This window comes from Piliocolobus tephrosceles, chromosome 6 (genome assembly GCF_002776525.5).
Source record: "Piliocolobus tephrosceles isolate RC106 chromosome 6, ASM277652v3, whole genome shotgun sequence".
NCBI lineage: Eukaryota > Metazoa > Chordata > Mammalia > Primates > Cercopithecidae > Piliocolobus > Piliocolobus tephrosceles.
The window spans coordinates 1,764,029-1,787,747 of record NC_045439.1 but is presented as its reverse complement, the minus strand read 5'-3'; the positions used below and the strand labels follow the sequence as shown (position 1 = coordinate 1,787,747).

The window sequence follows — 23,719 nt, the reverse complement described above, 5'->3', positions numbered from 1 at the left end:
TTAAAATGAGGCCCCAAACTCAATATGACTGGTATGTCTATGAAAAGAGAAAGTCTGGACATCTGGAGATCCATCAGAGAGGCATGACTGCGCAGAGGAAAGACCCGGTGAGGCACAGCAAGCAGGCACCGTCTGCTCGCCCAGGAGACAGGTCGCAGGAAACACCAACCCATGACACCCTGACTTTAGACTTCCACCCCCCAGAACTGTGAGAAGTAGACCTCCTTGCACTGTAAATCACTCATTCTGTTACTGCAGTCCCAGAAAACTAACACAGACTCTTGCTGGGCAGAATACGTTTGTTTCTCTGCAGACAAGATTAATTTTGCACCGTTGCTACCAAAATAATTCTATGGGACTGGGCGCTGTGGCTCACACCTGTAATCCCAACACTTAGGGAGGCCGAGGCGGGTGGAGCGCCTGAGGTCAGGAGTTCAAGACCACCCTGGCCGACTTGGTGAAACCCCGTGTCTACTACAAATACAACAACAACAACAAAGCCGGGCATGGTGGTGCGCACCCTGCAATCCCAGCTATTCGGGGAACTGAGACAGGAGAATTGCTTGAACCTGGGAGGCAGAGGTTGCAGTGAGCCAAGATCTTGCTACTGCACTCCAGGTAACAGAATAATAATAATAATTTTTATTATGGAATCTGTCAAGTGCTGGCGCCTTCCGGGGGCAACACACAGTTTCCCACCAAAGGGCATCAGTGCCCCAGGCAGTCAAGGTGCCAGGAGGTGAGGAGGCCGTGGATCTTCTGTCTACCTGGGGGCAAGCCTGCAGCTTGGGACCCTCCTGGGACCCTGTACCCGCCACTGCCCTGCCCTCCTGGGCTCTCATGGGAGTGAAGTGGGGTGGGCTCTGTAGGAGTTAAAGAGGAAAGAAACATGAAAAGTGGCTCAACAGTCAAAGACCAGTTTATTTTGGAGAATAAACCTGAGAGGGACTTCTGGCCGATTTTGGTCAGGAGCGTTCTCTCTTACAGACTAAGGATCTTTAAGGGTTTAGGAAGCTGGGAGCTTATCGCAGGCTTGGAATGTTTCTATGTGAGGGAAAGTTTATTGCGGGGTTGGAATGTCTCCGGTAGGAGGGGAGGTTATCTGGAGGCTGGCATGTTTCTGGTTGGAGATGTTACTTGTGGTTTATGGTTGTGCTGACATTAGCTATTAGGCTGATGTGTTTTGGGTTGGATTTAGGCAGTTTTTTAATCAAATGGAACTTAAAATGGCGGTGTTTGTCCAAGAGGGCGATACTCCTGCGGTCCGGCTCCAGCCCTGGGGGGCCCCTCTGGATGGTGTGTGAACGTGCACACGTGGAGGGGCTGGTCCAGCTCTGCCTGCTTCTAGCCACCCAATGGAGGGACAGCAGGGCCTGGGCAGCAATGCCGGCCTTGGAGCACTGGGGCTGTGGAGGCTGCTTGAGAGGACACTGTGCTCAGGTCTTGGAGGGCCTTGGGCACTACGGTCTGCGAGGCACCACATGTCACAGCTACTCAAACACCCAGGGCCACCACGGAGGGCCAATGGCCGCGGGGTGGCTCAGGACCCGCCCCGCCCGTGTCCCTGCCTTTCTGGCTGCCCCCTAGTCCCTGGACAGACGCTCCCCACCCCAGAGCGGGTCCCACCCAATCCCTTGCTCAGGCAGGAGCTGCCCTTGCTGCCCTCACAGACCTCACCTCTTCCTACATGTTTCCAAGGCCGTGCCCCGCCCACTACCCCGCCAGGCCCCGCCCCTACCCCGCCACGCCACGCCCCCACCCCGCCACGCCACGCCTCTCTCTCCGACCCTGGACGGTCCCCTGGACCCATCCCGCCCCTCAATCCTGCCCCCGCTCGCCTCTGCGGGGCCTCCCACCCTCCCGGGCGGACTCCACTCCCGCCCCCTCCCCGTGGGTGCCCCCGCCCTCCCAGGCTGCCCCCGGCGCCCCGGGCCTCCTCCCCGCAGTCCCTGGGTCCCGCAGGCCCCGCGTCCCCGCTGCACCCCCGTCCACTCCCGTGGTCCCCGGTCCGGCATGGCGCGCGCGATGGGGTCCGAGCGGAGGCTGCTGGCCGTCTACACCGGCGGCACCATTGGCATGCGGAGTGAGCTCGGCGGTGAGTCTGAGACCCGGCGCCCTGGGCGGGGGAGGCCTCTGGACCTGGCCGAGACCGGGAGCCTCTGACCCTCCTGCACCCACGGGGATTGTGGGGGAGTCAGATCCGCGCCTGGTTGGGGGTTGCGGGTTGGGGTCGCTCTCCTTCGGTTCCGGCCACCGCCGCCCCCGCGCGTGGAGCCCCCACCTGGACAGAGGAGGTCGCGGTGGGTCCTCGTGGTCGCGGTGCTCTTGGGAGCGCCCTGCGACCCTGGGGCCAGGCCCCCTGTGCTGCCGCTGCGCCCCTGAGGGCCAGCGCCCTGGAGCCCTGCAATATGGGGCAGGAGGGCCCCAGGGCTTTAGCCTGCCCCTCCTGCCCTGGACACACAAGCCGGGAAGGCTTAGGAGGCTGCAAGGACCCCTCACCTGCGACACCCAGAAGGGTGTCCCCATCCCCTGAGTTCCGTGGGGTCCTGGTCAGGCAGCAGTGCCTGGCACGATACTGGGGCCACCTGGCATCTGCGGGGACACATGCGTTCACACTGGAGGTGGCCTCAGAGCCCTGCTTCCTCTGCCCCGTGTGGACCTAGTTGACTAGAGACCAGCGATTGCACCCGGACTGAGTTCTGCCTGGGTAGGGTCAAGGCCTGGGACAGGCACCGAGCTCTGTGGTACTCCAGCACAGTGCTGCCAGCCTGGGCTGGGCACAGGAAGGATGGTAGCTTGGGGAGCCTGAGGCCACTAGGATGGGGAGAGGACAGTTGCACTGGAGCCTCCAGAATGCCTGGGTGCTCCCCAGGAGGGCAGGACCTGCCTGGGGCCCCCACGTGGGCTCTGCTGTGATGTGGGGTGCTCCCTCCCTCGGGGCCAGAACAGCCCCCTCGCCCGTCCTGAACCTCTTTGCGACCCTCCATGAACCACTGCCTGCCTTTGCCTCGGGAGCCCTTTCTACTCCTCCTCCCGCTCCCGCTCACCGCTCCCTGCTGGCCTGGCCCCTCCCCACACTACTGCTTGTGTCCACCGCAGCTCTCCCTCCTGAGACGGCTGGGACCCTCTCCGGCTCTGCCAGAGCCCCAGGGCCTCCCCTGGCATGACCAGAATATTCTCTTGTCCCTTGCCCATCTGCCAACCACTTCCCTGCCCCTCCTTTCCCCACCCCCTCTCAGGGCCTGTTCTCCAGCAGCTGTCTCTCCTGGCCACCCCTTTCCGCTGAAGTGGCCGCTCAGAAGCCACCAGCACTCTGTCGCTACTCTCAGATTCCACCTGCTGCACCGTGACTGGTGCAGACCCTCTGGAGGCCAACTGCGTGCCCAGCCCAGGAGACAAAGCCTAGTGGGGCTCGTCCACGAGGGACTCAGGCCCCAGGAACATGGCTGTCCAGGCTGCTGGGAGCCTCCTCTGCGCTTCTCCCTCTGCCTGTGAATGGAACAAAGTCATTCACAGTTTGGCAAACGCCCCTGTGTGACTCTCCACTGACACAGAGTGACACAGTTCCTGTGCTTGACCCTCACAAGCCAGAGAGAGAGGCTGCCATTGAAGGGATGGCATGCATTAAGGAGCTAGTCCCAGGGACAGGATCTGCCAGGGCCCTGCAGGGGCTGTGGGCTGATAACAGGGCCTGGGCCTGGTGTGTGGGTGGCGTGGAGTTTTGAGGCAGCCCAGGGAGGGCTTCTCTGAGGACACAAAGCCTGCAGGACAAAGGTGGGAGAGGACCAGGCCAGGAGCAGCCCTGCAAGGTGCAGGAAAGAGTATCGGGGAGCCCAGCAGGGCCAGAGCCTGCCAGAGCTGCCCCTGAGCAGGGACAGGACCTGGGGACTCTCTGGGGCCTGGTCCGACACCCCTGACACTACCCCTTCAGGCTTGGTGTGTGGCCAACTGCAATTTCGTTGAGCTCAACACATAGTTCTTGACTGGTCTGAACTGCAGGGACAGGTGGACTCTGACTGCAACCCCACCACACACCTGTCTCGCTTGGCCCCTGCGTGCTCACCGCAGCAGCCTGTGGGCGCACTCACATGCGTGAACCACATTTCTGAAAGAGGCTGTGAGGTCCTGCGTCTGGGTGGGGAACAAGAGACTTTGATGCTGGAAACTGGGTGTGGGGCGTCAGTCTTCAGACCTGAAGCAGCCTTCTGAGAGCCCTCGGTGCTCTGTGCGCTGGGTCCTGGCTTGTGTGTGGCTGTGAGGTCACCCCTAGCTGTTGCTAGCTGACCCAAGTGGGGCATCCACTTCTAGGAACCTGCAGGAACGGGCTCCCCCCGACCCCTCGTGAGGTTGGAGCAGCCAGCCTGTCCCAGCCGGCGAGGGCGCGTGTCTTCAGAGCCCTCGTGAAGGTGAGGGTCTCTCTTACCACAGAATGAGGCAGCATCTCCTGGCTCCACGCTGAGGGCTTCCAGGAGGACACTGCTGTCAGCCCCAGGCCCTCCTGTGCCCCCGTCGTCGCTGGCATCCTCACTGCTCCCCCTTCTCCACTTCAGGGGAGCCCATGGTTCAGCCCCAGAAGACAAAGGAGGAGGAGACAGGAGATCTGCTCCCCACTGTCTTCCTGGATGAGGGGACCACCCACGCCCATGGAGCAGCTGGGGAGCCCGAGGGCCGGGGCTGTGGGAGACCAGGGGCCCTCATGCCAGCTCTGCTGTGTGACGGCAGTCAGGCGTCCTTTGGGGACATGCAGACCCTCATGGTGTGGGAAGTGACAAGGCTTCCAGGAGCGAGGGCAGCACTCACAGGCCAGGGAGGGAGCCTGGCCTGGAGTCCAGGCGAGCCATCCCTCCATACCCCCATGAGTGCCTTGAGTCCCAGCCCCGCCAGGCGTCAATGATTTACTCCCTCCACTCTGCTGACGTGGGCTCTGGCCTTCCCTGGGGAGGTGAGAGGGGAGTGGTGGCTTTGCCACAGTAAAGCTGTTTGGATTGTCGCTGTTGGAACGGCTTCTGGGCCTGCTGGTAAACAGCGACCTGTGGGTGGAGCGCTGCACACCTGGGGCCCTGCCAGAGTTCAGGGAGGGCAGAGGCGATGCCAGCGGGGACGCCCCTCGACCCATCCCTTCTCTGAGTTCATTGAAGCTATCACAGGTCAAGGGGCAGAGTGAATCCAAAAACGGCTGATAAGCCCAAGCTGGCATCAGTGGCCACGTTCCATACTGTCGAGAAACTTGAAGACTTCCTGTGTCAAACTGGGAGCCCCACCTACTTGCCGGCTTGCCCCAAAGTCCCTCCTGAGCCCGGCTCCTTGCAGGCACAGCAGGGAGGGCGGAGCTTTGGGGCCAGGCAGCTGAGAGAAGCTCCCTGCCCACTGGCCACATGGGTCCCAGCAGCCGAGACTGTGGGTGGAGTGATGCCTGTGGCTTCTTGGTCACTGCAGCAGCGTCTGTGCCCTTGGCCTGGACCTCCTTCCTGAACGGGTGCTGCACACGTTCACAAGTTTCTTTTTTTTTGAGACGGAGTCTCGCTCTGTCGCCCAGGCTGGAGTGCAGTGGCCGGATCTCAGCTCACTGCAAGCTCCGCCTCCCGGGTTTACGCCATTCTCCTGGCTCAGCCTCCGGAGTAGCTGGGACTACAGGCGCCCGCCACCTCGCCCGGCTAGTTTTTTGTATTTTTAGTAGAGATGGGGTTTCACCGTGTTAGCCAGGATGGTCTCGATCTCCTGACCTCGTGATCCACCCGTCTCGGCCTCCCAAAGTGCTGGGATTACAGGCTTGAGCCACCGCGCCCCGCCTCGTTCACAAGTTTCTAAGCCTAAGCTTGACTTCGGTGGTGACAGTGGGGCCCTCCCTTCCAGGTGTTTGGCAGGGGGCTGAGGAGTTTCCAGGTCACCAGCGAACTCAGGCGCTTGCCTGGATAGGCCAAGGAAGAGGTTCCAGGCAGGGCCAGAGGGTTCAGGTTCTGCAGGTCTTGAAGCTTTTGGAGGGCCCTCATTGAGAAAAGTAATACCAGTTACAAACTCAGAGTTAGGTGTGAAAGTCGGTGTTTCTTTAAAATAAAAGAAGTTGCTCTGGATGACCGGGCTCAGTGGCTCACACCTGTAATCCCAGCACTTTGGGAGGCGGAAGCAGGTGGATCACTTGAGGTCAGGAGTTCAAGACCAGCCATGGACAACATGGTGAAACCCCTACTAAAAATACAAAAAATAAAAATAAAAAAAAAATAGCCATAATGTGGTGGTGGGTGCCGGTGCTCCCAGCTACTGGGGAAGTTGAGGCATGAGAATTGCTTGAACCCAGGAGGTGGAGGTTGCAGTGAGCCTGGATCTCGCCACTGCACTCCAGCCTGGGTGACAGAGTGAGACCTTGTCTCAAACAAACAGAAAAACCCTGATGCCACTGCATACCTGTTAGAATGGCTGCTGACATACCACACATTGACTGCGGGGTGAGGTGCTGGAGCCCCAGAATTAGAAAGTGGTTCACTTGCAGGTAGGTAAGAAAACTTTACTGACGACAGTACAGGCTTGAAAAAGGAACATTTGGCCAGACATGGTGGCTCAGGCCTGTAATTCCAACACTTTTGGGAGGCCAAGGCGGGTGGATCACTTGAGGTCAGGAGTTTGAGACCAGGCCGGCTAACATGGCGAAACACCGTCTCTTCTACTAAAAATAACAAATTAGCCAGGCGTGGTGGTGCATGCCTGTAATCCTGGTTACTCACGCCCCAGGTACTCGGGAGGCTAAGGCAGGAGAATTGCGTGAGCCTTGAAGGTGGAGATTGCAGTGAGTGGAGATGGCGTCATTGTACTCCAGCCTGGGCAACAGAGCGAGACTCTGTCTAAAAAAAAAAGGGAAAAAGAAAAAAACAAGAAATTGACCAGGCTGGTTTTGAACTCCTGGGCTCAAATGATTTTCCTGCATCAGCCTCCCAAAATTCTGGGCTTACAGGTATGAGCCATAAAAACCACCGCAAAGCACATATTCAGTGTTTTGCTCGAGAGAAGAGGACACCAAGAGAATTTAGTCTTTTCTTTGGCTGATTTCGCCTGTGGTGCCCACACGTCCCCCTGGCAGGGACAGCAGGGCCCATATCCACGCCTACCACTCTGCAGCATTCCTGGAAGTTTCTGGAAGCTGTTCCCCCACATGAGTCAGCAGCAGCTGGAGGTGACCTTGCACAATGTGAGTATGTCCCACAAAGCCAAACCAGATGTGCCCTCCACCTTCCCCGTGAGACACCCCAGCTTCACCTGCCACAAGGAGTGGAGAGTGACTTTTCATCAACTGGCCACTGTGCCGGGCGGCTGAACACCACAGAAGTTCATTCTCGGTTCTGGAGGCTGAGGCCTGAGAGGAGTTTCCCCGGGCTGAGCCAAGGTGCTGCAGGGCACCGCTCCCTCCTGAGGCTCTGTGGGAGGAACTGCCCCTGCCACCTCCACTGTGTGGTGGATGCCACAGTCCTTGGCTTGTGGCCGCATCACTCCAGTCATCCAGCCCAGCATCTCCAGGGGCCGCTCTGCCCTGTCATCATATGGCCTTCTCTTCTGTGCCTCCCGCCTCCCCATGCCCTGTGGCCTCCCGCCTGTAAGGAGACACGAGAGGGCGTTTAGGGCCCACCTCCCACCCCACGACCCCTAATATCACATCCACAAAGACTCTTCCATATGAAGTGACACCCACAGGTACCGGGGATTGGGAGGTGGACATCTTTTATATTTTCGTGTATTTATTTAATTTTTTGAGACACAGTCTCATTCTGTCACCCAGGCTGGAGTGCAGAGGTGCCATCTTGGCTCACTGCAACCCCCACCTGCCAGATTCAAGTGATTCTCCCGCCTCAAGCTCCCAAGTAGCTGGGATTACAGGTGTGCGCCACCATGCCCAGTTGATTTTTGTATCTTTCATAAAGATGGGATTTCACCATGTTGGCCAGGCTGGTCTTGAATTCTTGACCTCAAGCAATCCGCCACCTCAGCCACCCAAAGTGCTGGGATTCCAGGCCTGAGCCACTGCGCCGGGCCCTGGGATGTGGACATCTTCTAGGATGCTTTTTCAACCCACCGCACATGAGACGGGGACACATCCAGTCCTCCGGCAAACGTCCCCGGGGCTCCACCGGCCTTTGTGTAAGGCCAGAGAAGATCATGGGTGCCATAAACCTGCGTGGGGCCAAGGGGCTGGTGTCCTGGGGCTGGTGACTTAACAGGCAGAGATGTGGAGACCGGGCTGAGCCCAGCGGTGGAGGGCGATGGCAGGGAGGGGTGCGGCTGGAGGGGTATCAGAGGGGGCCGCTTTAAATCGCTGAGTTTGGGGCTGGTGCCCCAATCTGGGTCTTGAGGCACCTACTGGGTGAGAAGTGGAGATGAGGCAGGACTTCCAGGCAGAGCCTGCAGCACATCCACAGTGAGGCAAAGGCTGAGCCCCGTGGACCTTGGTGAGGAGTGTGGACTGAGCATTTGGAGAAGGGGGTGGGAGCAGGGGCAGGGCCTAGATGGAGCAGCTGGAGACCTGGGCAGAGCTCCTGGGGCTGTCCAGGTGTGAAATGAGGACTCACCATGGGCTCCAAGGCAGGAAGCCATGGCTTCCAAACGCGGGTCAGCGGCCTGTCCTCTGAGGGGTCCCGGGGCAGCATAGCCCTCCCGCCAAGCCTCTGACTGTCATAAGACAGGAGCCCCATCCCACCAGCTCCGGTCCTGCCCCTCACTGAGGGAGGAGGAGGCCATGGCTGCCAGTCCCTGACCCCCCATCCACCTGGACTCTGCCTGCAGTGCTCGTGCCTGGGACGGGCCTGGCTGCCATCCTGAGGACACTGCCCATGTTCCATGACGAGGAGCATGCCCGAGCCCGCGGCCTCTCCGAGGACATCCTGGTGCTGCCGTGAGTGTGGGCTCCTCCCGGTCCCGGGCAGGGCATAGCTGCTGGGGGGCACTGAACCCGAGGCTGGGCACTGCTGGCCAGGCCCACACGAGCCATTTGCTCACCCCCATCTCTAACATCCCCTCAGCTTACAGGGCTTTAGGACTGACCAGCAGCCGCCTTCCACCAGAGCCTGAGCCTCGGAGGCTGCCCCTGGGCCTGGTCCCACCTTCCCTCCCTGCCCTTCTCCCACACCCCCAGCCAGGCTGGTTCGGCAAGTGTGATGAAGGCTCCCCATCTAGGGGCCCTGTATATCAGGAGCCGGCTGGCCCAGGCAGCCTTGCCCCGAGCATGGAGATCCTTCCATTGTCTGCTCTGGGCCCAGCTCCCTGATGTCCCCACAGCTGGGGGTGAGCTGGGAGTTGCCCTCGTGGTGGGAGTTGCCCTGCGTGGCCACAGCGGTCGCAGGCAAGCCTCCTGCCAGCAACCTCTCCTGCCGGGGCATGGGCTAGTCCCAGCCCCACTCTCCGAGCTGCTGTGGGAAGGAGACTGCTGGGAAGGGCCCATCCTGACCCACATCCTCGCCCCTGTGGGGAGCTCCAGGTGGAAGGGGTCCGAGCCCTGTGCGTGGGATGCTGAGAATTTGCTACGTGCAGAGCCCTTGGCGTAGGGGCCCCAGCTCTGCCAGAGGGGAGCAGAGCAGGTCAGGGCATTTGGAGGTGCAGAGCAGGAGAGCAGGGACGTCTCCTGCTGTTCCCGTCCCGCAGCCCGGCCACCCCTAACCAGAGGATCCTCTACACTGTGCTGGAGTGCCAGCCCCTCTTCGACTCCAGTGACATGACCATCGCTGAGTGGGTTCGCGTTGCCCAGACCATCGAGGTAGTGGGGCTGGGGAGTGCTGGGTGGGGCTGTGGTGTGTGGGTGGGGCTGTGGGGAGTGGGCAGGGCTATTGGGTGTGGGTGGGGCTAGGGAGCATGGGCGGAACTGTGGAGTGTGGGCGGGGCTGTGGAGAGTGGGTGGGGCTGTGGGTGTGGGCGGGGCTGTGTTATGTGGGCAGGGCTGTGTTTCATGGGTGGAGCTGTGTTGTGGGTGGGGCTGTAAAGTGGGGGTGGGGCTATTTGTGTGGGTGGGGCTATGCCTGTGGGCAGGGCTGTGGGTATGGGCGGGGCTGGTGGATGGGCAGTGGCCCACAGAAACACTCTGGGACAGGTGAGGAGCTGCAGATTCTGGGGTGGAGTCCACCTGCCCAGCCTGGGGCCTCGGAGCATCTGGGAATGGCAGCTTCAGGAAAGGGCAGGGTCCTCATGTCAGAGCTGGGGGCAAGACTCTGAGGCCCTCTCCCTCATGCAAGCTGGGGGTGGGCATAGAGGGCCAAGTCGACTTCCCAGGCGAGGACACAGCGGGAACAGCTGTCTTAGCCTGTCTCAGTTAGTATCTGGGGCATGGTGTGTGATGCTACCTCAAGGGCCGACACGCTCCTTGTGCCTGGCTGGTGACCGGCTCACTGCCCTCTGTCTGTCCTCTCCCCAGTTGGGGTCTTAGTGGATTTAGGACCACAGCACTTCTTGCAGACTCTTGTGGTTTACAGCGACCTGTGTGCTCACCCTGCAGGCAGAACCACCCCCACCCCATCAGCCTTTCTTCTCCATTCTCCCCCACCACAGCACGCTCCCACGTGCCTGAGCTGCCTCCCCTGGCGGGCGCCTCCTGCCCCCTCCAGTCCCAGTTCTCACCTGCTTCGTTTACAAACCCCCTGCTCCCCTGAGTGGGAACACCTAGGCTTCCCCTTCCCAGCAGCGGGGTGGGGGGCAGCACCACCAGGACAGGCTCCTCCATCTGTGGCCGGCAGCCCTCACCGGGCAAGGCCTGACTGCTGTTTGAGCCCCACGTAGGTGCCCTGTGGTCCTTACTGCAGGGACCAGCCGTGGACAGCCTCACAAAGGCCTTCTCAGCTCAGGTGGCCCAGCCTGCCGTCTTGCCGCGAGTGGCCAGCAGAGGGCGCCCTTCCCCTCCCTGGCCTCCGCTCCAATGCAGTTCCCGGGCCTACAGGGCTTGGTGTTCTAATAGCCCACCGGGACCCTGGGCTCTTGGAACGGTGCCCTGGCAGCCACAGCCTGGACCTGCCACCCTCCAGGGGGTGGTGGCCAGAGGACGTCCCTGCATGGCCAGCTTCACTGCTGCCCTTCAGTGTCCTGCCCGGCCACCCAGGTCCAGATCCAGACAACCTCCAGGATCACCTGCTGGCTCCCAGCCATGGCTGTGCCCTGACCCTGCAGGCGTCCTTGTGCCCACCGTTGTGTCTTGCCTGATCCGCCGTCTGCGCTTCGAGGCTCATACACCGCCACAGCCCCCTGCTGCCATGTGAGGCGCTCTCCCACCCTCCGGGAATGTGCAGAGGCCCCTCGGAGGGACTCATTCTCGAGTGCTCTGAGGGGAGCCTCAGCGCGCGGTGTGTGCACCCGCGTGGCATGGAAGCCTCGGGGCAGGGACAGCGTGGGGATCCCAGGACTCCACGCCAGGTGCTCACCCTCCAGAGAGGGACTTCCAGGCCAGGGCCCCATGGGCGCCTCCTCGTAGTCCTCCACTCTTTCCTCCACTCTTTCCCCCTGCGGCACCCTCCCCCACGCCTGCTCCCCGAGGGGCTGGCCTGCCTGAGTGCGCACCCCTCCTGCAGAGGCACTACAAGCAGTACCACGGCTTTGTGGTCATCCACGGCACTGACACCATGGCCTTTGCTGCCTCGATGCTGTCCTTCATGCTGGAGAACCTGCAGAAGACCGTCGTCCTCACTGGGGCCCAGGTAACCTCAGGGGCCCGGGGCTCCTAGGAACAGGGGCTTCCTGAGGCCACAGGTCAAGTCTGTGCTGCCAGCGGCCGCTGCGGGATCCTGGGCTTCCTGCTCAGCCCAGCAGCTCCTGAGCTGGCTGCTGCACGGCCCGTGCTGGGCCTCGCGAATGCTCAGGTCCTGCCAGAGTGCCAGCCCACTTACCCCATGGTGGGGGTCGTCTCCTGCTGGTGGCCCCGGGAGCTGTGAGGCCCTGGAGCACCCAGAGCCATGCCCACCTCGGCCCTGGGGATGCCAGGCATCATTCCTCTCCTCCCGATGCTTGCTCGTGGCTGCTGCCCACCTCTCCGTCTGGCGCAACAGGATGGCTGCACACAGAGCAGCACCGGGAGGCCCCGGCCACGTCCCTGCCTTTGTCCCTCTCTTTGCTCCACCCACTGTGGTTCCAGGCAATGCCATCCTGGGGGCCCTGGCACACGATTTTCCCGCCTCTCTCAACCTAACCCAGCACAAATCCCATAAGCCAAGGCCAGTGGATTGTTCTGGAAAACAGGATTTGAGGGGAGGTGGCAGGGGAGGTCGGCTAGAGGCTGACTAGGGGTCCCTGTTGCCTGCGGGTGGCAATGGGCACCTGAGCCCCTTGGGATCCTTTCCCATGGCTGAGGCTAAGGTCTTGTGTGGGAAGCCGGTACCTGTGTTCCTTTGAGCTTGGTGGCAGCTCCAGAAAACTCCATGGAGGCTCTCTTAGGAGGTCTGCGGGGAGCAGTCCAGGGAGGCGGCTCAGCCATCCCACTCTGCTTACCTGGAGCCATCTCCCTTGTCCCTCCAGGGTCTCCCTGGGGCCCACTGCACACCCGTTAGGGGTGGAGCAGCACCTCCCGCCCCAGAGCTGAGAAGGAGGGACAGGACTCTGGCTGGTTTTCCTCTTCCCAGACACTCCCGAGCCCTGGGGGAGCAGAACGTCCCATGGGCCTCTCCAGGGGAATCAAGGGCACAGTTACGAGCACTGCGGGCCCCAGGAATGCTAACATGCGTGTTCTCCTCTCCCTGATGTTGGCCTTTGTCAGGGCATCCTTATCCCTGTTATACCTATGGGGAAACTGAGGCTTATAGGCCAAGGACTCACCCACAGCCACGCACCACATAAGGGCTGAGCCAGGGAGGACCCAGGACCCAGGACCCGGGACTGCCACCCCCTGCCAGGGCTCTCTCCCTCCAGAGGCCCTGCACTGACCACTGCCCGGCTGCCTCCTCCTGAAGACCCTGGCCTCTGCACGGCCACCTGCGCCCTCCTGGGATACGCTACTCAGTCAGCCATAGGGCACGGTCGCCCATGCTAGACACAGGCAGCTGCGGGAAGAGCTGTACTGTGCCTGGCATCGTGAGGCAGTTCCTTTCTGTCACAGCCCACCCACCCCTCACCCCACCACCCTCCTTCCAGCCCACAGTTCTGCTGGGGTAGCGAGGGAGCTGGGCAGGGCAGCCGGGGTGGGAGGCCTGTGATGTGTTCTCCAGTATGGGGACCGGCTGGCCTCTGCTGCCAGCACTCAGCTCTTGGACCTGTAAAGGGAGCTGGTGGGTGGGTTGAGGTCCTGGGTACAGGCTGGCATCGTCCACAGGGGCAGCTGTTGTTGGCGGCCTTGGAGATGGGCTTACTGCCCAGCTCCTCTGAGCACCCCGTTCCCCCAAGACACCCATCTCCAGGCCGCCTGCTGCAGTCCAAGCCTGCCTGTCCTCTCTCCCACACCCCACCTGGGGCTCCTGGGCTGGGCCTGGAGGTTTACCTGGAGTGATGAGCTGGGCGTCCCAGGCTTCTGGGCTTCCCAGGCCCCAGCTCCTCCGTGGCCTCTCCCCAGATGCCCATCCATGCCCTGTGGAGCGACGGCCGTGAGAACCTGCTGGGGGCACTGCTCATGGCCGGCCAGTATGTGATCCCAGAGGTACCTGCCTGGCACGCGTGGAGGCAGGGCAGGTGGGGCGGGGGCGGGAGCCCGAGAGCAGCCAGGAAACAAAGTCCCCCCAGGCCCCTCCCCAGACGCCACTGCCAATGGCTGGGTGCACTGTCTTCTAGATCTTACGTTGTGGATATTTACATTAGAGATATGTATGTAAGTTTTACATTAGAGATATGTATATAAGTTTCTATAAAAATAGGTTGCAGCCAGCATGGCTTTGAAGGGTGTCCCTTGCCCTCCTCCATGTCTTTCCCTGTTTCATGTGGTATCCCCGCAAGATGTGTGCAAAGATACCCCAGGCTTGGGGCAGGGGCTTTCCCTTAGGCTCTTGAGCAGCTTGACTAGAGCTCCGACACCGGCTCCGGAGGGCCTCAGGGACTCCCACTCACCGTGGGCAGGGGGTCTCCAGCATCAGCTGTGCTCGCTGCACCTTTGGGATGAGTTCCCAGGGCTCTCTAAGAAACAGGGATGGGGGCAGTGGGCAGGTGGGAAGGGAAGGAAGTACGGTGCCCTCCTGCCACCCAGCCACCTGTACACCCCAGGCGCTGGGGTCCCCAGGCCTCTGAGGGCTCCGGTTAGCCGGGGGGTAGGTGGCAGGGCAGGAAAGGGCCCGAGCGGCGCAGTACCTGCTCCCAGGAGGGTCTCTGCCTGTGGTGGGTGGGGTTACAGTCCCGCCTCTCCCTGGGCCTGGGCACCCCATTGATGGCAGGGAGGGCAGAGGGGTCAGGGACAGGGTGGCCGCTGCTCTGAGCTCTGTCACTTCCTTCCCGCAGGTCTGCCTCTTCTTCCAGAATCAGCTGTTTCGGGGTAACCGGACGACCAAGGTAGACGCTCGGAGGTTCGCGGCCTTCTGCTCCCCGAACCTGCCACCTCTGGCCACTGTGGGTGCTGACGTCACAGGTAAGCCCCACAAGAGCAGGGCCAGGTGCCTGCCCAGTGCTGGTGCTGGGCAAGGGGTGGCTGCAGGGAGCTCGTGGCTGGGACTCGGCAGAATTTGAGAGGACCGTGCTTGGTTCTGAGTTGCCCTGGCTTATTTCTGCCCTGGGCTGTGGAGAAGCCAGGGCTGTGTGGACAGGCCTGCTGCGTGGCCACAGAGGTGGGGGCCTCCACAGGTCCCTGTAGGCTCAGAGGCGGGAGACCTGGAAGAGAGGTTTGGGGCATCTGGCCCTCGTGTGTCCTGCCCAACCCCTGGCCCCAGGCCTAGGAGGTCCTCAACGACCACCTGGCTCTGCCGCACCTCTGTGTGCCATAGCCTTGTCCCCAGGAGTTTCAGGGACTCTTTCTGTCCTCTGGTTCCGGCGGGCAGCCCAGCCATCCTTGTGGGGCTGACTCGAGCCAGTCCTGTGTCCTGAGGCTTCCTCCTGGGGGGCCCAGCCTGCCCCCTGGCCCTGGCTGTAGGAGCAGCCTTGGGGCTTGTTCTCAGAGACCTCACCTGAGACGCAGGGCCACTCCCATGGCCTGCCCGGAAGTCACCCCCTGGCCTACTGCCTCTCTGTCTGGGACGTGCGGCTCCTGAGGGAGCCCCTGCCTCCTGGACTCTACACGGCCCCTGCCCGCTCCAGGTCCATGACTGGCATGGCCGGTCCTTCTGACCCCACCCCAGCACCCCTCCCTGAGGCGGCAGGAGCGTCCCCTCTCTCCTGCGCGACGCATCCTGCCTACCCTGGCCCCTACTGTCTCGTGGCAGCCCCAAACCTGCCCTGTGTCTCATCCTGACTGACTGAGGTGGGGTCCAGCCCGGGGGAGGCTCCAGGGCTTGACAGCACTGGCCTTCCTTTGGGGGCATTTGATGCCTCGCCCGGGGCTGGGTGGGGCTGCCTGCCCAGGACGGAAGCAGCTGTTCCCATCTTGGGGGGGTGGGCTGGAGGTGCCCCCTCTCCCATGCTGGGCTTCTATCCAGGCCTGGGCCATGGCGGGCTGATGGCTCAAGCCCACAAGGTCACTGGACCCCTGAGGAGGCACTTCCTAGGGAATCTCCCGGTGTAGCAGAGGCTCCCCACTCCCTGCTCCCCGCTGCCCACTGCCCACTCCCCACTGCCCGCTCTCCGCTCCCCACTGCCTGCTCCCCACTCCCCATTTTAAGGAGGAGCAGACGCTCCTGGATAAAGGGTTGGGCTGTGGGCTGCTGGGGCGCGACTTCCCTCCTGAAAGATTTCCTGGACACAGGCAAGGACCCTGGCGAGCTCCAGGGCCTGGCATGAGGGTGCCCTGGGCAGGATCTGGCAGGGCAGGGGCCTTCCTGGAGCACCCACCAGAAGCCGGGGACAGGAGAGGCTCTGGGCACGTCTGGCTGCGGGGTGTCTGCAGAAACGGGTGGAGGCAGGTAATTCCAAAAGCCCCCGGCATCTTTGGCGCTCAAGACAAGGCGTGCGTGTGGGAGTCCGGGCTCGGTGGCAGCCTTGCTTGTTGCCCCAGGACCCCTCAGCAGGACAGAACAGAGGAAACTGCCTGGTTCTACAGGTGAGAAACGGAGGCAGAGACAGGCAGGCTCCCACAGGGAGGCACCGACTCAAGCCTGCACACTGTCTCCTGTCCTGGGCTCACACCCTGAGCTCCGAAGATGCTGGGGGCTTTCAGAATCACCTGCCTCCACCCGTTTCTGCAGACGCCCCGCAGCCAGACGTGCCCAGAGCCCCTCCTGTCCCCGGCTTCTGGTGGGTGCTCCAGGAAGGCCCCTGCCCCGCCAGACCCTTCCTAGGGCACCCTCATGCCAGGCCCTGGAGCTCCCCAGCGTCCTTGCCTGTGTCCCTGTTCCAGCAGGGGGACTGCTGCTCCCTTGAGCACCTTCTAGGGAGTGTGATGCCCAGAACACATCAGTGTGTCTAGCATGGGTGCAGCACACCGGGTCTCAGGCCTGGGCAGGGGTCCACTTGCTCACCAAGGGCCAGAGCAGCCCGAAAGGCTTCTTGGAGGAGGTGGCTTGTGAGCTGGTGCTGGTGGGGTACTGGCTTGCTTGCCCATGCTGGATGCTGGCACTTGGCCCCTCCAGCCCAGGGAGAAGGAGCAGCAAGAGGTGTGGGCGGTGCCCTGCAGGCCCAGCTCCCCCGTGGGGCCTGATTCACACCTTATCTGGGGCTCAGGAGTGGAGCTTCTGCTGGTGGGTGGACCGCGCCCCGGCAGGGCACAGAGGACCGTGCTCCGGATTCTAGGGACTCTGCCAGCACATGGTGCTAAGCCTGGGCAGGCCACGAGGCTCAAGACACACCGGCCTCAGGCCCAGGGCTGCGGAGCAGCTCCTGGGCATAGCTCTAAGGCTGGTCTGGACGAGAGGCTGTCCTGGTCCCAGCCCCCCACCCCTGAGTGTTTCCCACATGCATGTGGGCGTGGGAACCTGATGCCAGGCTGCCGGGCCGGTTCTGGCACCCGGTATTGAGAAACCTCAGGCCTTGCCCAGGGCGTGGCTGCTGGGGCCCCTGGGGAGGGGCACGGGTTGGCAGTGTGCACCCTCACCCTCTCTGAACCAGCTGGGGGTAGCAATGCCAACCTGGGCCGGGATGCCAGCTACCAGCAACCCTGTCAAGGGCTTGTCCTGGGTTTTTTACCTACTGTTTGGGAAGTGAGGGGCTGGGCTGGGCTGGGAGTCATGGGCGGGCTTGGTGCTCCTGTCTACAGTCGGCTCCACGCCAAGGAGTGGGGGGTGCATGGGAGGCTGGAGGAGGCCCTGCTGGCCCTGTCCTTTCTGTGTGTCTGAGGAGACCACACTGTCACCCCCAGGCAAATCCTGCACCCTTACCCTTCTGTGCTGAACCCTGGCCCTGGCCCACTCTGCTGGGGCCCTTGGAGCAGAGGAGGGTGGAGAAGGGGACATGGCTGTGGGGTCAGGCCAGGCCTCTCACACACCAGCTGTGGGTCCTTTCGCTGGGTCATCCCAACGCAGAGCCCCAGAGCCCTTTTCTGTGCACTGGGAGAAGCCACCTCCCTCCCAGACATGTCCCAGCCACCCCAGCTGTGCCACATCCAGCCTGGAGGCTGCAGACTACACCGTTCGGCTCCTGTGCTAAGCTCTGGTATCTGTAAAACAGGGCCATAGTCCCTCCTGGGGGTAAGGGGCCGAGCCGGCAGGGCCTCCCCTGGCGCTCCTGTCTGCCACTGCGTGCGGGGTCATCATTCCCCTGGCCTCCAGCCGGCCTGGACAGGAAGGACTGGGGTCCCGGGGGGACCTCCACAGACCCTCAGGAGGCGACGGTCAGTGCAGGGTGGGCGTGGGCCCTCTTTGTCTTTGTGTAATAACCCCCTCTGCAGCCATAACTCTCTGTTGGTGGAGGTGGTGCCCGCTCCTTCCCTGTGCTGACGCCTTATCTGCTTGTCCAGCTGAGACACACGCTGTCAGTGAAAGGGCATCTCACGCTGCCATCGTGTGGGGCTGACTGATGCTGTGGGCTCTGGTGGGGGTGGAAGACTCACTGCCGGGTCCCTGCTCCCCCTCTCTCATCCCCAGCACCCCACATCTCCCCTCTTCAGCTCCACCATGCCAGGGAAGTCCTTTTTATTGCATGCAAGCTGCTCTGGTGGAAGTGGCCAGAGACACATGGGTGACATCTCCCTGAGGGCAGGAGGAAGAGCCATGTGTGGGGGTCCTCCTGCCCAGGTTCCTGTCCCAGCACTGTGCCGGGCTCTCCAGGCGCCCAGGCCTTTCCCCGCCTCTGGGCTTCGGTTTCCCTGGGCTGGGCTCTCCAGCCTCCAGGGTGTTTACTGCTCTGGGCAGGCTCTGACACCGCACCGTGCGGTGGGAGTCCCCGGTATCCAGCCCTGCTCTGCTGGAGGCTGCCATGAGTGTGGAGAGGGGCCGAGGGAATGGACCCATCCTCGGCGCTGGCCTCTGAGGGTTTGGGGGCCGGGCTTGTGGCATCAGCCTCTCACCCCCACCCACAGTAGAGCGAGAAGGTCGGAAGAGCCGTGGGGGCTCGAGTGCTGCCAGAGAGGCGGCCTTCAGCTCGAGGACAGGCATGCCCTCTGGGGAGCCCCTCTGCATGGATGGGTTCAAGGGGCACTGACCCCAAATATCCATCCCTCTCCACTTCACCTGGAGCCTGCACCTCCACCGTCACCCACCCTGGGTGTGGGGAGTGGGTGATGGGTGCACATTAGGATTTTGGGGTGAACTGGATGGAGGCCTTCTCTCCCCAGAGGTGAGGGATCCGAAAGTCCATTTGTTCACTCATTCAACCACTGAGCCGGTGGGCAGTGGGCACAGTGGGTGCCCAGCAAGGGGCAGAGGAGGCTGGCTGGTTCGACGATGCTGCCCCACGCCTGTGACCCAGCGCAGCGACTGCTGGTGGCTCCCCAGTTGGGCACACCTGCCCTCCTCGTCTCTGCGCCCACCCGACGCCCCCATGCAGCCTGCAAGGCACAGCCGGGCCTCCATCTCTGCGGGGCCCTCCTGCCCCCTCGCCTGGCCAGCGGAGATTTCCTGGGCTGTCACCCTTGACACTGTGTTGCCCATCGGTCTCTCGCTGGCCGAGTGCCTCCTCCCGCAGCCCCGTGCATGCTGCAGAGCCTGGCACAGGCCGGATTGTGCCACAGCCTGGGAGGATTTGCCTGTGGGAGAGGAGGCAGGGCAAGGGGGCTGAGGTGTGAAGGCTCAGAGCTCTGAAAACAAGGGAGGAGGCGGCCTGTGCAGAGGGCCAGGTGCTGGGCTGGGGTCTCGGCTGGTGGGAGACCTGAATGTGCCACACAGGCCCTTCTCTGTCGTCAGTCAACAGGGAGCTGGTGCGGAAGGTCGGCGGGAAGGCGGGGCTGGTGGTGCACAGCAGCATGGAGCAGGATGTGGGCCTGCTACGCCTCTACCCTGGGATCCCCGCCGCCCTGGTAGGGACCGCCCCGGCCCTCCTGCCCCTGCAGCCCCGAGCCCCAGCCCTCTGCAGCTCCCATGGAGCTCCTTCTACCTCCCTCGCCAGCCAGGGTAGACCCCACATGGACTTGAGATGTCTGCAGTGTGGCCACACCGGCCCCAGGCCCTGTCCCCTGTCCTTGGTCATGGTGCTTTCCAGCCTCTTGGGGAGTGAGCAGGGTTGGGGCGTGGCTCACAGCTAGAGCGGGGTCCTCTATGCTTTCCTAGAGGCAGCGTCCTCCCCCAGATTCCAGCTGGCTCCGAGCCGCCCCTGCTGTGCTGGACAAGGGCGTTTGTGCTGGGGTCTCTGATGGCCTTCTTGGCTCCTCTCCCACCTCTCTGAAGTGTTTCCACGGTGTTCTGCCACACAAGGCCTTCGTCCCTACAGACAGGGCGACCCTTTGGGAGAAGGTGGGGGGAGCAGCCCCCTGCAGGTGCCAGCAGCCGTGCACACCTGCCAGGAGCCCCGCTGTCCTGGGAGCAGGGCAGGCACCAGCTGCCCCTGGCTTGGGGTCCCTCTCCTTGGGAGGACACGGGGCAAGCGTCAGTGGTGCTGAGGGCAGAGACCCTCACCATCCAGCCCTCCCTCCCCACCGCCCCACAGGTTCGGGCCTTCTTGCAGCCTCCCCTGAAGGGCATGGTCATGGAGACCTTCGGTTCGGGGAACGGACCCACCAAGCCCGACCTGCTGCAGGAGCTGCAGATGGCGACCGAGCGCGGCCTGGTCATCGTCAACTGTACCCACTGCCTCCAGGGGGCTGTGACCACAGACTATGCAGCTGGCATGGTAGTGCCGGGAGATCAGAGCCTAGCGGGGAAGGGGACAGCCTGAGGGCCTGGCAGAGGTGGGCTCTGACCCACCCCTCACGGGCTGGGGGCCGTGGTGAGTCACCCTTCCTGCCCACATGACCCCTCACAGGCCATGGAGGGAGCCGGCGTCATCTCAGGCTTCGACATGACGTCAGAGGCCGCGCTGGCCAAGCTATCGTATGTGCTGGGCCAGCCAGGGCTGAGCCTGGATGACAGGAAGGAGGTGCGGGCGCTCTGGGGCTGTGGGTGACCCTCGGTGTGCACGAGCCTGTCAGCTGGCTCCCGGGGCGTGCCTGGGGCGGTGCTGGAAGGGCCTGGGGGCCGGCCCAGGGTGTGTTGTGTTTGGGAAGGGGAGGGATGTGGCTCCCCATAGTGGTGAAGGGCAGCTCTGGGCCCAGGCTCCCCACAGCCCCTCAGGCTCCACCTCTCCTTGCGCCTTCTCAGCCTGCATAGAGGCCTGAGGCTCCCCTAACTGTCGCCAGGAAATCCTCTCCTGCTTCCCACTTTTCCTGGAGGGTAGGGTTCAGACCCAGCTGGCCCCAGACCCTTGGGCTGCCAGCCCCTGGGGCTGAGCAGAAACCTTAGGGGCCTCTGGAGACCCCGAGCTGGTAGGGCCGGGGAATGGGGCTGGCCTTGCGAGGGGACCTGGCCCACTCTGGCCCGAGGGATGAAGCACACACGGCCGAGGCTCAGGCCGAGGGCAACCTCTGCCTGTACCTGGGTAGCCCGACCCTCCAGGCTGTTCTGGGCTGCCCATCCAGCTCTTGCAAAGCCACTTCGCCTCTGTTCTCTCCCCCAGCTGCTGACCAAGGACCTTCGTGGGGAGATGACACCACCCTTGGTGGAAGAGTGCTGGCCCTCACTGCAGGGCAACGCGCTGGGCTGTGGGGTGTCCTGGCTCCTCAGTCTGAGCGGCAGCCAGGTAATGGCGTGGCACACGGGCCTGAGTGGCAGCTGGGGGCTGTGCATCCTGTTGGTCACCCTGGGATGCACTAGGCAGGCACGAGCCCCTGTAGTCTGCACTCCAGCCCGAACAGTTAGGCACACGCAGGTTCTGGGGCACAGGAGGAGGGTTTGGGGTCTGCAGCAAGGAGGATTTGCAGGGTCCCTGGGACAGGATGCAGGAAGGGCCAGGCGGTGGGCACACAGCAGGGAGGCTGGGGGCCAGGGCTCGGCAGGCCACTGCCTTCTGACTGGCAGCGCTGCCTTAGTGCGGAGCTGCCTTGGGAGCTGCCTGTCCAGAAGACGGGTGGGTGGTGGGGGCGGTGCTTGCTCTGGGCTCTCCCAGGCTCTGAGCACCAGGGGTTCCAGGCCCCCACCTGAACCCGGAGGTGAGGACCAGCCCTTGAGCACGTCCCCTGCACAACTGGGGTGCCTAGACCTAGGAAGGAGGGCTTTTGAGGCCTGGGGTCTGCAGGGGCATGGGGCCTCCCTGGAGCCCGCAACATGCCCCCTTGGCTACTGGACCAAGCATCCAGGCCTGACATGGGGCCTGGCAGGCCAGACAGCCTTGTTCCCCCACTGCCTGGGGTCCTGCCCTGGCCTCAGTGCCTCAGTTTCCCCTCATAGGGATGGACCTGTCTCGTGAGCCATGTGCTGCAACTGCCACTTGCTGGGGCGGGTGATGCGCAGATGGAAAGGACTGGCGTGCATGGCCCGTTATTAGGGCAGCTGCATGGGGCCTGGATGCTCTAGGGAGACAGGCCAGAGGCAGCAGCCTTGTCACCAGGCCATGCTGTGCCTGCTGGGTATGGTGGGGCCTCTGCCAGGACCCTGGCCTTTTGCCGTCTTGGGGAGCTCCTGGATGCCAGGTGCTGGGGGCAGGTGGCGCTTCTGGGAAGGTGCAGCCGTGGGAACAGGGCCTTCCTCCCAGGGGAGGGGTCTGGCTCCCTTTCCCACACTCCTCATGCAGGCGACTTACGATTCTCTCCTGACAGCAGTGGGAGCATATGGGGGTATCTTGGAGGGTGGGTAGCAGGTCCTGGCCACACACCTGTTGGGGACAGAGCTGGATGGTGGTCTCGTGACCTGGCCTTGGCTCCAGGGGCAGGGGGCCTGGGTGGGGTGGAGTAGTGAGGCTCCACCGCAGGCCTTCCGATGTGGCAGCTCAGGTTCCTTCTCACCCACGCCCTGGGATCTGTGGGCCCTTGTGTGGGGGCTGGCAGGGGTCACACAGCACCAGGGACTGCCAGTTCCACCAGATGCCAGAGGGAGGCATGGGTCCCAGGGTGCTGCCTTCCCCACCCAGGAGGCAGATGCCCTGCGGAATGCCCTGATGCCCAGCCTGGCCTGTGCTGCCGCCCACGCTGGCAACCTGGAGGTGCTGCAGGCGCTTGTGGAGCCGGTGAGCCTCCCCGACCCTGGGGGCCCAGCCCCAGCCACAACTGGCCCGGGGGCTCTGAACCCTCTAGGCAGGACGGCCTTTCGTCCACCCACTGACCACACTAAGCCCTTGTCGGCCAGGCTGGGCAGCAGGACTGTCCTGCCAGCTTGTGGGGTCTCACTGCGGCTTTGAGGGTGGGCGCAGGGGCTGTGCTGGGCCCTACCCTTAGAGTGGCCCCACCCTCCCCTTGGCCTACCTGGCCCCGCCTGGCCCTCCCTCAGGAGTTGTGTGTCCTTGTGTCACCTCAGGGCAGTGACCTGGGCCTGGTGGACTTTAACGGCCAGACCCCACTGCACGCGGCCGCCCGGGGAGGCCACATAGAGGCAGTCACCATGCTGCTGCAGGGAGGTGTGGACGTGAACACCCGGGACAGGGACGGCTTCAGCCCACTGCTGCTGGCCGTGCGGGGCAGGTAGTGGGGCCGGGGGTGCACAGAGCTGCCTTGGGCAGGTGGGTGCAGAGAGGCTGTGGGCTCCTGTGCTCAAACAGCCTCCCGGGGTGGGGCTGGGCTGGGAGAGGTGGAGGACACCTGCTTCCTAAAGGCTGCCCCCCTAGCCTGGGGCCCAGTAAGACCCCAGCCCAGAGTTCCTAGAAAACAAAAGTGTTATGGACAAAGCCAGGAGGACCCGGTGCTCCCGAGTCATCTTTGTACACCTGTGGGTATGGGGGCTGGGGTGGAGGTGGGGCAGAAGGTCCTGGCCCAGCAGCCAGACGCGGTCAATAAAAAGCAGGCTACTCGGCTGCAGATCTGGGGCTGCAACAGGCAACTCGGGTCCTGGAGGACAGGCCCAGCCCATGAATGTGGGGCTCCCCTGCCCCACCCACAGGCCCTGGCTGGTGTCTCTTCCCAAAGCCCGGAGCAGCAGCAGAGGCAGAGTGTGTGCCTCTGCCCCTGTGTAGGGGGCGGGGCCAGCCCTGGTGGGATCTGTGTCCCGTCTCCCCTTCCTACTGTTTATTGCCCCGGACGCCCAGCAGCCCTGGGCCTGGGAAGGCCGAGGACCTGTCTGCTGGTGCCACTGCCCAGATGCACGTGGCTGCTCAGAGATCCCAGGGTTCCTGGGGATTCCTCCCTGCAGGTGGGAGGACTTGGCCTGCAGGACCC

General features: G+C 63.0%; 1 protein-coding gene across 1 annotated transcript in view; it reads left to right on the top strand.

The window, feature by feature from the left end:
* Positions 1-1,950: 1,950 nt before the first annotated feature.
* The window catches only part of ASPG (asparaginase), a 29,500-nt gene continuing 7,731 nt past the window's right edge, over positions 1,951-23,719 (top strand). The window contains exons 1-12 of the mRNA XM_023205358.2: positions 1,951-2,095; positions 8,767-8,875; positions 9,622-9,733; positions 11,529-11,654; positions 13,496-13,579; positions 14,368-14,494; positions 19,290-19,402; positions 20,029-20,211; positions 20,344-20,457; positions 21,034-21,156; positions 22,483-22,578; positions 22,866-23,029. Of these exons, the coding sequence (XP_023061126.1) occupies positions 2,014-2,095; positions 8,767-8,875; positions 9,622-9,733; positions 11,529-11,654; positions 13,496-13,579; positions 14,368-14,494; positions 19,290-19,402; positions 20,029-20,211; positions 20,344-20,457; positions 21,034-21,156; positions 22,483-22,578; positions 22,866-23,029 (1,433 nt within the window). The 5' untranslated portion in view covers positions 1,951-2,013. The remainder of the gene's footprint in view (positions 2,096-8,766; positions 8,876-9,621; positions 9,734-11,528; positions 11,655-13,495; positions 13,580-14,367; positions 14,495-19,289; positions 19,403-20,028; positions 20,212-20,343; positions 20,458-21,033; positions 21,157-22,482; positions 22,579-22,865; positions 23,030-23,719) is intronic.